The sequence below is a fragment of the Astatotilapia calliptera genome, chromosome 2, assembly GCF_900246225.1.
Source record: "Astatotilapia calliptera chromosome 2, fAstCal1.2, whole genome shotgun sequence".
Lineage (NCBI taxonomy): Eukaryota > Metazoa > Chordata > Actinopteri > Cichliformes > Cichlidae > Astatotilapia > Astatotilapia calliptera.
Window position 1 is genome coordinate 28,079,951 of NC_039303.1, and position 12,767 is coordinate 28,092,717.

General features: G+C 40.9%; 1 protein-coding gene across 5 annotated transcripts in view; it reads right to left on the reverse strand.

The window, feature by feature from the left end:
- Nucleotides 1–12,767, reverse strand: part of LOC113036107 (A disintegrin and metalloproteinase with thrombospondin motifs 2-like) — a 138,968-nt gene that overhangs the window by 18,938 nt on the left and 107,263 nt on the right. For all 5 annotated transcript variants that reach the window (XM_026192209.1, XM_026192201.1, XM_026192216.1 and 2 more), the window contains 3 exons: nt 2,949–3,032; nt 1,101–1,257; nt 154–259 (listed from right to left, as the gene is read on the reverse strand). In XM_026192209.1, coding sequence (XP_026047994.1) covers nt 154–259; nt 1,101–1,257; nt 2,949–3,032 — 347 coding nt within the window. The remainder of the gene's footprint in view (nt 1–153; nt 260–1,100; nt 1,258–2,948; nt 3,033–12,767) is intronic.

Here is a 12,767-nt window from a genome sequence, read left to right on the forward strand (position 1 = left end):
GAGGCAGTGTTAATTCACTCAACAGATATTTACTGAAGTGGACCAGCGATCTAAAGCTGTAATGCATCAATCCAGTTCTTCAAGTGACTGCTTTGTTTTCTTTTGTTGTGCCAAGTTAGCAGGCTCGAACCATCATCACGGCAACGCACTTACACATGTCCGGTCTCGTGTGCCACCACAAAGGCGGAGGAGAAACCGTCCTCGTGGTTCAGGGTGCAGCTCCTAACCGGGTGGCACATGCCTGTCACCGGAGCATAACCTTAGCGACAAGGAAGAGAGAGAAAAACTTGAAATATTTATAGACACACTAAAAGATTTATAGACGCTCAAACAATGATAGAGACAAAGCGTTACAATTTTGGACAGTCAAAAGACAATCTGTGACACCGCTCAGTCAGTCAAAAGTAGTGTTTAACCTCACACTAATCTATTACATTACATGAATTTTCACAAGAATTTTACTTATCAAGCTCATAATCACACTGGAACATTTCTGGTCAGTCACCAAAGTCATACTGAAATACACTGATTGGTGAGATGAAACCAAAGACACACTTACCTCTCACCCCAATGTCTGACTGCTATATAAAGATATATATGATGCATGATCCACACACCCAGAAAGAAAACTGTGTCACCCACATAAGAACAAATGTGTTTGGATTTGTGTATCTGATCCTAACCCTAAACCGTCCCCTCCCACCTCTGCGTATGCTAATCTCTTGCTCCCTGTGAGCTTTTCTGTCCTGAAATGCCTTTAATTGTGACTCTGTGGCTGGCCCTTCTCTGTTTATTGATTTTCTGCTGCTTAAGGATGAGCCCAAGGGCAGCTGAAGGGCTTCTGGATAGCTAGGCCACTGCCTTTAGAGGCCTCTCCCCTGGGCCTGACTGTTAGCCTGTACTCTGCTGCACAGAAAAACCACCAACCACCAAAGCCACAGCAGCACTACGCAGCTATATGAGAGAAAGGCAGAAAGAGGAGAGATTTCTCTGAATGATGGATTTTATTTTGTCAGGGGAGCAAATGCATTTGATTTGGATACATGTACCATTATGCTAAACACATTATGAAAGCTGATTGTGTACATGTCTTTAAGTACCCTGCATTCCCGTGGGGCCAAATTCCTGCCGTGTGAGGAAGATGGCGTGGTCGTGATACTCGGCATCCCCTGTGTCTTGCTTCTGTTGCAGAAAGGCCCAGCGACACACGTTCTCCAGACTCTGGGATGGGTTTCCAAGTTCAATCAGGCTCATGGACTGGAAAGACATTCACACGCAAAGGTAAAATAAGAAGAGGGATCAAAAAAATAATGTTTCTAGTTCTGAAACATTATCCTCCTCAGCCCTGTAGAGGGCAGTGTCACAATGTTATATATTGTCAGCATATCTTGTAAATTGCTGATGTGTACAACAAAAATACACACACACACACACACACACATACACTCAGGGGGAAGGACAGTACTTACAAAATAATAAATGAACTCTGAATTGATAATTTCAGTCATGAACATGAACTAGAACAAAAGCAGCCTGCTAACGAGCTATGCACTAGTAGTCAAAAACATGCCCAATTACAAAATATTTACTTACAGTTACTTGCATAATGCCAACACCCACACAAACATCCAGATGCTTGCAGTTGCTTCCACTCACCTTCACCTCACACGCTCTTTCTCATTAGGATCTCTGCTTATCTACACCCCGCCCCCTTCGAAGCTTTCCATGTCTGCCTTTGCCTCTTTTCTACATTCGCTCTCTGTTTTCACGCATGCACAATGCACAGCTGAGAGAGCGCGCGCGGTGTGAGTGAGTTGCACTGAAGACATATGGCCTGCCTCTGTACACATGATGAAGTGTGAAGCCTGCACGCTGCGTAAACGCCCCGTTAGACAACGCACGGTACACCTATGTGGTTCCTCATGTTCATCAGTTGCTCGTGAGTGTGTTTTGGGGGTATTTTTAATGATCTTTCAAAATGTGTTTGCAATGGTGTGTCGTGTGTAAATGTTGTGTTGGAGTGTGTGAAGTGTGGGAGTGTGAGTGCGCCCGCATTCAGGGTCACACAGCCAATCTGCAGGCTGTCTGGGTGCAGCTCTGTTGCCACGGTAATTGGGAATGATGGACAGCCGGAGCTTTGGCTGAAGCTGCATAGGGGCTGGCCCAGAATGACCAATGTAGTGCGGTGTGTGTGTGTGTGTTTGCACGCGTGTGTGGCGCTCGTGCGTGTGCGAGTGTGTGTTTCCAGAGTTCTACTGGGACTGTGGACATGTAGAGAGAAGAGAGGAAGAGATAAGGCTACAGCAGCGTAAGTATATCACAGAGCACCTATCCAGCAATAAAATCACTTGTATCATCTGTTGTGGTAATCCCTGCCCTACTCCATTTCTGCCATGTCTTGCTTTATCGCTCTTTTTCCTCTCTTCCACTTTTCTCTCTTCCTCTTTTCAGCACAGATGTGCAGATAGTGTTACAGTCAAGAAGAAAAGGATGCCCCCACCCCACCCCGCCACCCATTGTCCAGTCTCTCTCTCTTTATGAATGAGGGAGGGCTATCATTGATTGTTTATCTTTGCCTGGACTTCCCATGATTCTGTGCTGCAACCCACTGGGAAGGAGGCTGATTGCATAACGGGAAGAGCTTCTGTATGTGCTTTGGTGCTGAACTGTGAAGGCGTGCAACTTGAAAACACTCCCTTGGGATGCTGAATGCTTTTAGTTCCTCTTTTGCTCAGTCCACTGGAATAACAGGCTCTGGGCATCAGCGTGTGCTGATGAGTATGTGGGTGTGTCTGTGTGTTTGTTTATGACACTGTATGTATGACTTTGCCATGCTTTCTATAGGTACTTAAAGCGACTGTAGCAAAATAGAGAGACGAGGCGTTCACTTTCCAGGAACTGCATCCCAGTTGGTATTTCAGCAGAACTCGTGTAGTTTCAGGTCTTACCTTGCCGTAGCCCAGCATGATAATCCGCACCAGAACCACATTGATTTTTGCTCCTAAAGAACTGTCATGGTAGATGTCATTCACCTGGAATCATACACCGAAACACAAGGGAAAAAACAGCGTCAGTAGAAGAAATCAACCCTTTATAGAACACTTTAATATAACCTAAAAACAAACTCTGAGGTGTAACAAAGAACTTGGTTGATTGTAAAATAATTTGTCTGCGGTTGAAAATTTTAACAATTTTTCAAAGTTTCAAACAAGTTAACATTTTCATCAAAATGCTTATTTGCTGTCTTGGTAAGAATTGTCAGGGTGTCACTGAACAGTCACAACAGTTTTAAAGGTGTTGATGCTTTGGGATACACTCACTCGGTTCAGTGAATGCATCCCTACGGCTGTGCTGGATTCCCAACTGTGAGCTTATATTTGTATGAGTTTGGTACTAACACAGAAGGTCAAGTGGGATGTCCACCAATTAGAAGGTCGGTAGTTCAATTCTTTAATGTGCATGTCGAGTTATCCTGGGGCAACAGTATCCAAAGTATCCTTGGACACAGTACCCCAAGTGTCCCCGAGGACATCCATCAGATTGTCACAATGTGAATGGGTGAATGAGGCTTGTAATAAGAAAAATGCTTCGAATTACTGCATTTGCAAAATATAAAACATCTTCATTCAGTGAGCGTCTCCTCACAGGTGATTCCCTTCTTTTCAAAACAGTAATGCATATTTATGTACACATGACCTGAAGCCCAATACTTGTCTTTATAAAACAAAGCTATATGTGAAAACACAAATCAGACATTCAACAGTGGATAACTTCCTAACTCCTTTGTGCAACATCCATACTGTATGTTGCACATCTGAGAATAGCACAGGTGATGAAATAACAGCAAATGAGATGGCATCATGTGCCCTGCCTTGTGCTCGCTCTATACGGCTTCCTCTCCTATCCCAGGGTATTTCCAGTAATGCGAATGTAGACTAAATGTGGACTGCGAGCTTCTACTGTGTGTTACATGTGAAAAAAAGAACAACTTCAGAGAATTTTCCAACCTGATTCTTCCACCGTTTTCTGGAGGCTGTGTGTAAAAACAGCTATGCATACCTGCAATCCACGATTGGTCCATTCAGAACATGCATGCTTTAATCGAGGATTGCACTAGTCTAACTAATAAAGGATGTAAGAGTGAGCAATAATCGTATTTCGGATAAAAATTATTTCCTGTTACACTTTCAATACACTTCAGGCTGCTTGCGAACGGCTAAGATGCGCAGCTGCACTGGCCACCTGGCTGTCGGTTGGCTCCCCAAAGGCAGAAAACTTTATTCTATAGCGACATCTCGAAATATGGCATCTTCACAGGAAGCGTCCCTCAAGGTGCTCTCTCCCAGCTACAGCCATGTTCACTGGAACTCATGTGAAGCTGTTTTGGATGCTATTATTAGTAATGATCTGTCCCACTGCTGCTTTTTTACCCTTCATCTGTAAAAGGCTGATGGGGTATTGTTGATACATTGCCGGGCAGACGGGCAGCACTTACACCTACGTTTGTGAACGTGATAACTCGAGAACGGGATGACGTAGGGAGCTTTAAATCGATATTATAGATGCATCTACTAAAAATCTCGGACAAGTTCCAATCTCAGTGACCTTGACTTGAAGGTAAAGTTGTGCATGGGATAACTTGGGCACGTGGCAATGTAGGATTCTCAAATTAGTCTGTCTACCAGGAGGTAGGTAGCACTTTTTACACTGCAGTGTTTATGTCAAACCAAGAAACTGATAAAAGTTAAGTTTTCTTTTGGTTCATTTTACCATAAGGCAGACTGTTGTACTATTATGCTGCCTACAGATTGAGGTTTAGCACTATTTTGCTGAAATAAGCAAGATGCTGAAATCTACACTTTACACTCTACACTTTAATCACATCTTGACTGTTTTACTTTAAAGTCTGCTGTGGTGGTGTACAGAAGCAAAATTACATATAAATGCCATGTTTCACACAGCAGTGAAGCCCTCATCATCCTTAATTTGCAAGACTCTCCCTCTCTGGGATGGGAAGACTCTCTGCCTCTCTATCTCTCTTTTAACCCATCAAGTTGCTAAATAGTTGTGAGATGTTCCACCAGGTATTTTGCTGCCCATGCCCCAATTTTTCTAAACATGCTGCAGACATCAGTTCTGCGTTATTTACATTTTACTTACATTTGGAAAGTGGTTTGTGCCTCCAAAGAGCATATAGTGGCTTGCAAAAGTATTCGGCCCCCCTGAACTTTTCCACATTTTGTCACATTACAGCCACAAACATGAATCAAGTTTATTGGAATTCCACGTGAAAGACCAATACAAAGTGGTGTACATGTGAGAACTGGAACGAAAAACATCCATGATTCCAATTGCAGCAAAAGGTGGTTCTACAAAGTATTGACTCAGGGGGCTGAATAATTACGCACACCCCACTTTGCAGTTATTTATTTGTAAAAAATGTTTGAAATCATGTATGGTTTTTGTTCCGCTTCTCACGTGTACACCACTTTGTGTTGGTCTTTCACGTGGAATTCCAATAAAATGATTCATGTTTGTGGCTGTAATGTGACAAAATGTGGAAAAGTTCAAGGGGACCAAATACTTTTGCAAGCCACTGTATTTTTACCTTCTGCTTTATAACAGGGTTTTGATCTAGATGACCTGTAGATATTTTGGAAAAGTAGAAGTAAGTGAAAGAGAATTAACGCCTAAAATCTGTTGTTTTTAACCGCTACACATGCTTATGTTCTTATGCAGTCTTAATTAATTTATGAAGTCTCCTATGACCTACAAGTCATAAGCTACAAGTGACAATTATGTGACAGCACAGTGTTATAGTGGTCCTCAATGATGGCACACAACAAGAGGGGTTTTAGTTTAAACCTACTCTGGGGTTTGTACAGTCTCCCTCTTTCTCTGTGGTTTCTTTCCAGACTCTCCAGCTTTCACCCACAAAGACATGCATGTTAGGCTATGGTGTGAATGTGACCATGAATGGGTCTATGTCTTTTTATGTTGGGCCTACAATAGACCTACGACTCTGGGTGTATCCCGCCTCTTGCCCTGTGACAGATGGGATAGGCTCCAGCTCGCACTCGGATGGATGGGTAATTATAGATTACAAAGCTGATATAAAAAGTGCTTCATTAGAAAGTTGTAAAAAGGATATATTTATTAACTAAAGAGTGAAACAAACAAAATAAATAAATAACTAATAAAGATATGACTTTTTATAACAGGAGCTCAACAAAAAGATAGAGGAGAGTGAGTCGAAATTTAGAAGGGATGGGTAAAGCATGTAGAGGCTGGTTAGGGAACTCAGTATCCCATGACCATGGATGGACGACAGATGAGAAAGATGCAAAGGATGGGAAGAGCCATAATACAAGAAAACAAGGTAATCTGTGGCAAAGTAGATGCAGAAAGCTCTCTTCTGTCTCTCTCTCTCACACACACACATACACAAAGCCACCGAGAGAGAGGTAAATTGGCACTGGAGTTGAGACCTGCTGTCCTCAGTGGCTGTGCGTGGTGCCTAATGAGGCAAAGGGATGTAAAAACAGACAGCCATAATGAGATGGCTGATGGACATGCTGTGGAGAAGGAGAAACACACACAAATGCATGCACGCACGCACGCACGCACGCACGCACGCACACACACACACACACACACGGAAAGAGAGAGAGACTAGGAACAAAACTGTAGACACATCCAGCGAGCGAAAGCTATGTGAAAGAGTTAAGGAATGCTATGAATAGAGACAGTGAGGCAGACGGAAAGAAGACCAGAAGCTGAGCGTAGAGGGGAGAAGCAGCAAAGGTTTAAGGGAAGAAAAGAGGAAAAGCTTGGAAAGCATTTTTACGTAGAGTTGTGTGAGAAGATTTTTTTATCTTTTTAAGGGAAAAAAAGAAGGAGAATCCATGAGTGAGCTAATGCTTTTCCTTTTTTCTTTTTTTTTTTTTTACATATGGAGAGTAAAGTTGGAAATTCCAGCATCTTGTTCGGAAAAATCCAGCGGCCTCATTCTTGAAGTCTGACTAGCAACTTGTTATCCACAAACTGTCTGGAATTTATTTACTTCATCACGTCAAAGCACAAGCATGTCTGCTACCTAAAGCAGTAAGAGCTTTACAACATGTTCTGAAACCTCAAAATAAAGTCATGTTTGGCTTTCACTGTTGCATTTATGTCATCTGGGACATCTGTTAGCTGCCAGCAGTCTGAAGTAACTTTCTAATGGAGGGAAATGTTATTATGGTAACATCAGCAGCTTTCAGTGCAAGAAGTATTTTGCATGAAGAAAATCACATGTTGAAAGCATCGGTGGTAAGTGAAAATAATGCAGGCTGTAATTAATCTGAGAAACTGACTGCAAATTTTTGTTTGACCTTTAAGTGGGAATGGAGACAGAGCATTGCTTATAGACAAGAAGGTAATACTTGGTGATTTGATCATAGGGAACTGAGCACTACTAAAAGTGCTGGATGTGTATTTTGTGAATTCACCTACCAGCAAAAATTGGCTTTCACTAGTAAAGTAGCAAGACCACCAACAGAGTGTAGCCCAGCTAGAAAAATAGTAAAAACTAATGTTTGATGTTCTAATAATTCAAATAAACATTTTTGGTTAACTGAGAGATACATGAATTAGATGACCTGTGTTGTTTTTCTATGAGTCCCTACTGCTGCCCCACTGCAGTCACCACTGTGTTCATGTTACAGCATCAAAAATACATAAGTAACTAAGGTTTATATAGAGAGAGAGGTTTTCAAGAACAAAAGTCACAAATTGCTTTTCAATACTGAACAAGATACAACAATTAAAAGGGTATAAAATGATAGAACTAAATAAAGGCTAGTCTGCACAAGTGGATCTTAAGTTTCTTTTTAAAGATATCAAAAGTGTCCACAGATCTTAGGTCAGCTTGATGGCCGGAATCTTACAGTCGCCTTTTGTTTTAAACCTAGATCTAGGTACAGCCAACAAGGACTGATCAGAAAACCTCAGAGATCTAGACGTTACGTATTGATGTATTACCTTATCTATATATCGAAGCACCTGACTGTGGAAGGATGTGAAATTGATCACCAAAAGTTTAAATTGAACCCTAAACTTTATGGCAGTAAGGAATACAGAATGAGTATTATATGGAACTTTTAGGGGACCTGGTGATAAGCCTCATAGCAGCATTAGGGTTCAGTTGTAAGCAATCCAGGGATGATTTGCTCAAGAAAAGATACAATGAATAATAATAATAAAGTCTTGACGAAATAAATGCATGTATAACTATCTATCTCTATTTCACATTAAATTACAATATATTTAAAATGGGCATTGCTCTGCAGATCATTGAAAACAAGCAAGCATAGGTGAGCCAACATGCTTTTCAAAGCTGAACATCATTCTTAGATATCTGCGCCATTTGTGTGAGTCGAGCACATGTGTTGAGGCTAAAAGTGATTGTGCTGTAGGGATGGGTATCGAAATCCGGTTCTTTTTTTCCCACTGTTTCAATTCCTTAGAATTGTTTGGCATTTTTGATTCCCTGGCTGGCTCAGATGATGGCAGTTCTCGCTGCAGTCTACCGGTAGCGTCTCCTTTCAGGCCAAGTTTGTGGTAAAAGGCTTGCACCCATTTGCCACAGCAGATGCCCCCAATTTTCAGTAAGTGAATGTGTTTAATTGTAGGCAGGGACATTACTGGATATTCTTGTGTAATTGCTACAGAATAATTTATGTTATACTTTGTTATTGCTACAGAAGAATATTTATTTTATTATTTTACATTTACAATTTTTTTTCTTGTTCAAAGAGAAGATATAAAACAAAGTTCTAAGCTAATTAGTGTTCTCCTTTTTTAAAAATAAGAATCGATAAGAGAATCGATAAAGAATCGAATCGTTAAACAGAATCAAAAATGGAATCGGAATCGTGAGAATCTTATCAATACCCATCCCTATTGTTCTGTATTGTTTGTTGTCCAGAACGTGCTCAGTGGTGAGTGAGACAGTATATTTTTAGGAGTTGTGTAACAGAAAAATCAGCTAGCCATTAAGCTAACAGCCACAATATAAAATGCCATAGACTTATGCTAGCATCACTAGCATGTCGTGTGTGTGGGAAACATGGCTAGCAAGCAGCAGTTCTTGTACTTTGAAACTATGTGAGTCAATTCTGTTACTGTTAAAAGTTACTTTGGTTATGTAAGATTATCTTGATGCATTTCCAAGCATTTCCATATGCATTTCCAGAATTATTCCCTTCAGTTTCCGGCTTTAAAATAAAGTGATACATCTCAGGATGTTTATCGTGATATAATTACATTTATCCTTCAGCTAAACCAGTCGCCATGATTTACTCTGTGTTAGACTTAGTACCCAGCCAAGGAAATAGTGGAACCAGAGTGACAATATGGGAAAATACTGAATTACGACTAAAGGTAAGTAACAGAAGGAACAGAACATGCTTCAATATGAAAAACAGCACAGCAACTTGAGCTAAATCTCTCACCATTATAAGGTGATGCGTTGTTTAATTCAAAACAAGGCATCGTATGCTGTAAATGTGTTCTACCAGACAAATGTAATGATGGTATAAGGTCTAATTTAAGTACAAAATAGCATCCGATTTCAATAATACTAACGCGTAAGTAAATTCTCTCTCTATTTATTGCTGGATTCTGAATAGATGGAAAGAATGCAATGTGGGACACAGTGGGAAGACGAGGAAAAGTTCTCTTCGGGCGACCTTGAGTACGGTTACACTACACAGGTTTGTTGTTGTCTCTGCTTAACCCAGTCTCAGATGGTGTGTGAGTGTGTGTGTGTGTTTGTGTGAGAGAGAGGGTGACACAGAGAGACTAAATGTGTGCCACTGCAGTTTTCATCTTTCCTCCTTTCTGTTTTCCTGTGTGTGTTTACTTACTGGTAATTCTGCTCATTTGAGAATATATGTGTCAGTCCCTTGTTATCTTTGCAGGTTGAAGCATATGCCTGGGGGTGACATATGTACTCTGCAGGTTGTGCGCTGTGTTTGTTTAAGATGGACATAAACACTTTGGTCACTTTTCCCTGGGCCTGATCTCCAGCCTGTTTCCTTGACAACTGTTATGCCAATTAGGGGAAGTTGACTTCCAGGCGACCCTGATGCTCTAATGAGACATGCATGCACACATGCACAGGGGCAGTGTAGTGTCCTTTCGGTGCCAACTTTGGCTTTATGTGTCCTCTTACACACTTATCTCACAGATGGTAAAGGCTGGAGGACAGATATGGCACAGCAGACCGTAATCCAAAACACTCCCACATATTTGCCGAGATACGCTTATCCACTCACACGCACGGTCCCTGTGCCGCTCGCTGTCTTCTGACATTCTGAAAGGGCCACACTAGGTGTCATTCCTTATAACCAAGCCTATACATGCAAATCCAAGACAGCTTGTGTATTAACTACTACAGGCTCAGAGGTCAACAATGCACAAAGTCATCACTATCACATATTTACTGCAGCGAGAGATGACACTAAAATGAAAGGAGCACAAGAATAAGTGTGAAGGCATGACCAAACTTAATCATCAAAAATTACAGCAGTACATATTTCAAATTCAAATTAATTGTGTTGATTTGTTTGTTTGTGCTCATCATAATTGGGAATATAGGCCAGTTTTATTTATGTGTACAAACAACTCATGTAAAACAAAACCAAAACTTAACCCTAACCCTAACTTGCATGTTTGTTCAACTGCTGTCACCTCATTCACAGGTTCACACCTGCATTTAGTGTTACAATGACAGACTACGAATGCCTTCATAAGGACTTTAATACATTTAAGCCAGTATTTTTGCAGTGCTTCGTACTCGAATTTCATGTGTTTAAAGAAGCTCATCTTGGAAAATGGATTTCACTTATTAGGCGGTACGATTTTACAGAGATACATTTTGGAAATATGCCTTAAAAACATTCTCAGCTGCTGATGAGACAGAACTGAGTCATCAAATAAAATTTGGCTGAAGTGCTACATAAATTAGATAAGGCTTTAGACAGCTTCGCTACATCTTTTTTCATCGACACACATGGGAATATTTAAAAACTGAAACCCAGGATTTGAGTTCTCAGTCTCACAATGCTCCTTACACATTTGTGACACTTCTCGCTAACAAGGTGTCTATTATTACCTGGACTACATCTCCTTTCCCAGCTCTTCCTGCCACCTATTAATATGAGTTTTCACTGCCTCTAGGAGCTTTGGTAAAGACAAAAGTGAAAGATCTGCACCACTTTCCAGACAGCTCTTATAGACAGGATCTTTATCATAGTGGAGGCATAAAACTGTAGACGAAACGCGCATCAGCATCAGCGTGCCTCATCAAAATTATATATGCACATGCATGTTTGCACACACACACATACGCACCTCCATTAGCAGACTATTTTGGAGAGTGTAATTAAGACTTTGTAGCACCTCTGCAAAGGTCTCCCTTAATGGGTGAGAGGAAAAGGCATATAGACAAATCACCGTTGGCAACAAAGTGTATCACCACTGCCGCAAGAAGATTACCGTACCAGTGCCACAGCACAACACATTCATTGTGATATTAAGTAATTGCTTAATATTGCAATAAGCTCATTGATTCACCGCTCTGACTGTCATTATTTATGATTAGCGGATGTACTACCTTGAAGACTTGAAGTGCTGCATGGTTGATGATATGCACTGTCGAACAAAGCACTGGAGTGAAAGCTACACCACAGTCTGTGCTAGAGAAGCTAGCCATGTGTACTCTAAGGAGCTTGGAAAGAAAAGCGTCTGGACTTCTTTCCAAGCTCCTTAGACTACGATGACCTGGATGACTGAGAACCTTCACAGACATGTGTACCCTCATACTGTAGTTCTGCAGTCAGTATTGGGAATGTTTAACGTCCAATGCCCTATTTAAGTCTTGTCTGTGCATCGTCCTCACTGTTACAATTGTTACCCTCAGTGTCCTTATCTGAGCCCTCTACCCCATCTGCCTACTTTTACACTCACTTGTTCCCTGGACCTATTCTGGAACTGAATATTCCTCACTACACTCACTTTGTTTGTCCCACAAAAAGCAATGTATGGGTGGGTTGATACAAAAAATGGTCCTCAGCTATAGTTTTGATACAAATACAAACAAATAACAGACTCTTGATACTTTTACTAAATAACAAAGGCAAAGCAGTTCCCAGCTTTCAACATTTGGCCATAACCCATGCATTCAACTATTTATTCATCCATTCTCGTAATTTTTTTAATGTATAGAGGATGAAAAGGGTGCAAGACTATCACAGCTAACACAGAGAGACTAGACTCCACATGTAAGACCAATTTAGAATTACCAGTTAACCCTCAGGCATGTCTGTGGACACCTAGAACCTTCCTTGTGTTAACCCTCTCAAGGCAGGCGTTGCAGATTTGCAACAGTTAAAAGCTAACAACCTGATTACCCCACATACATATTTTATGCAGTATAGTCTAATGTCCATCATACATGTATTCATTCACGCATACATGCATGCAAAAGTCTATATGAACGTTTGAAGGCTTTAATGAGCATATCGCTTCAGAATCTCATATTTTTATACCATCCAAAATGAACAAAAAAAGTCAGTATCAGCCGTACTGGCAACAAATGTGAAGCATTATATTGCATACGAGCATCTAGCAGGTTTTAGATATCTGCGAGTGATTGATACAGTAATAAGAAGAAATCATTTCCAAAGTGTAAGCCAGCAGCTGCAAGTTCTTACAGAGTTGTA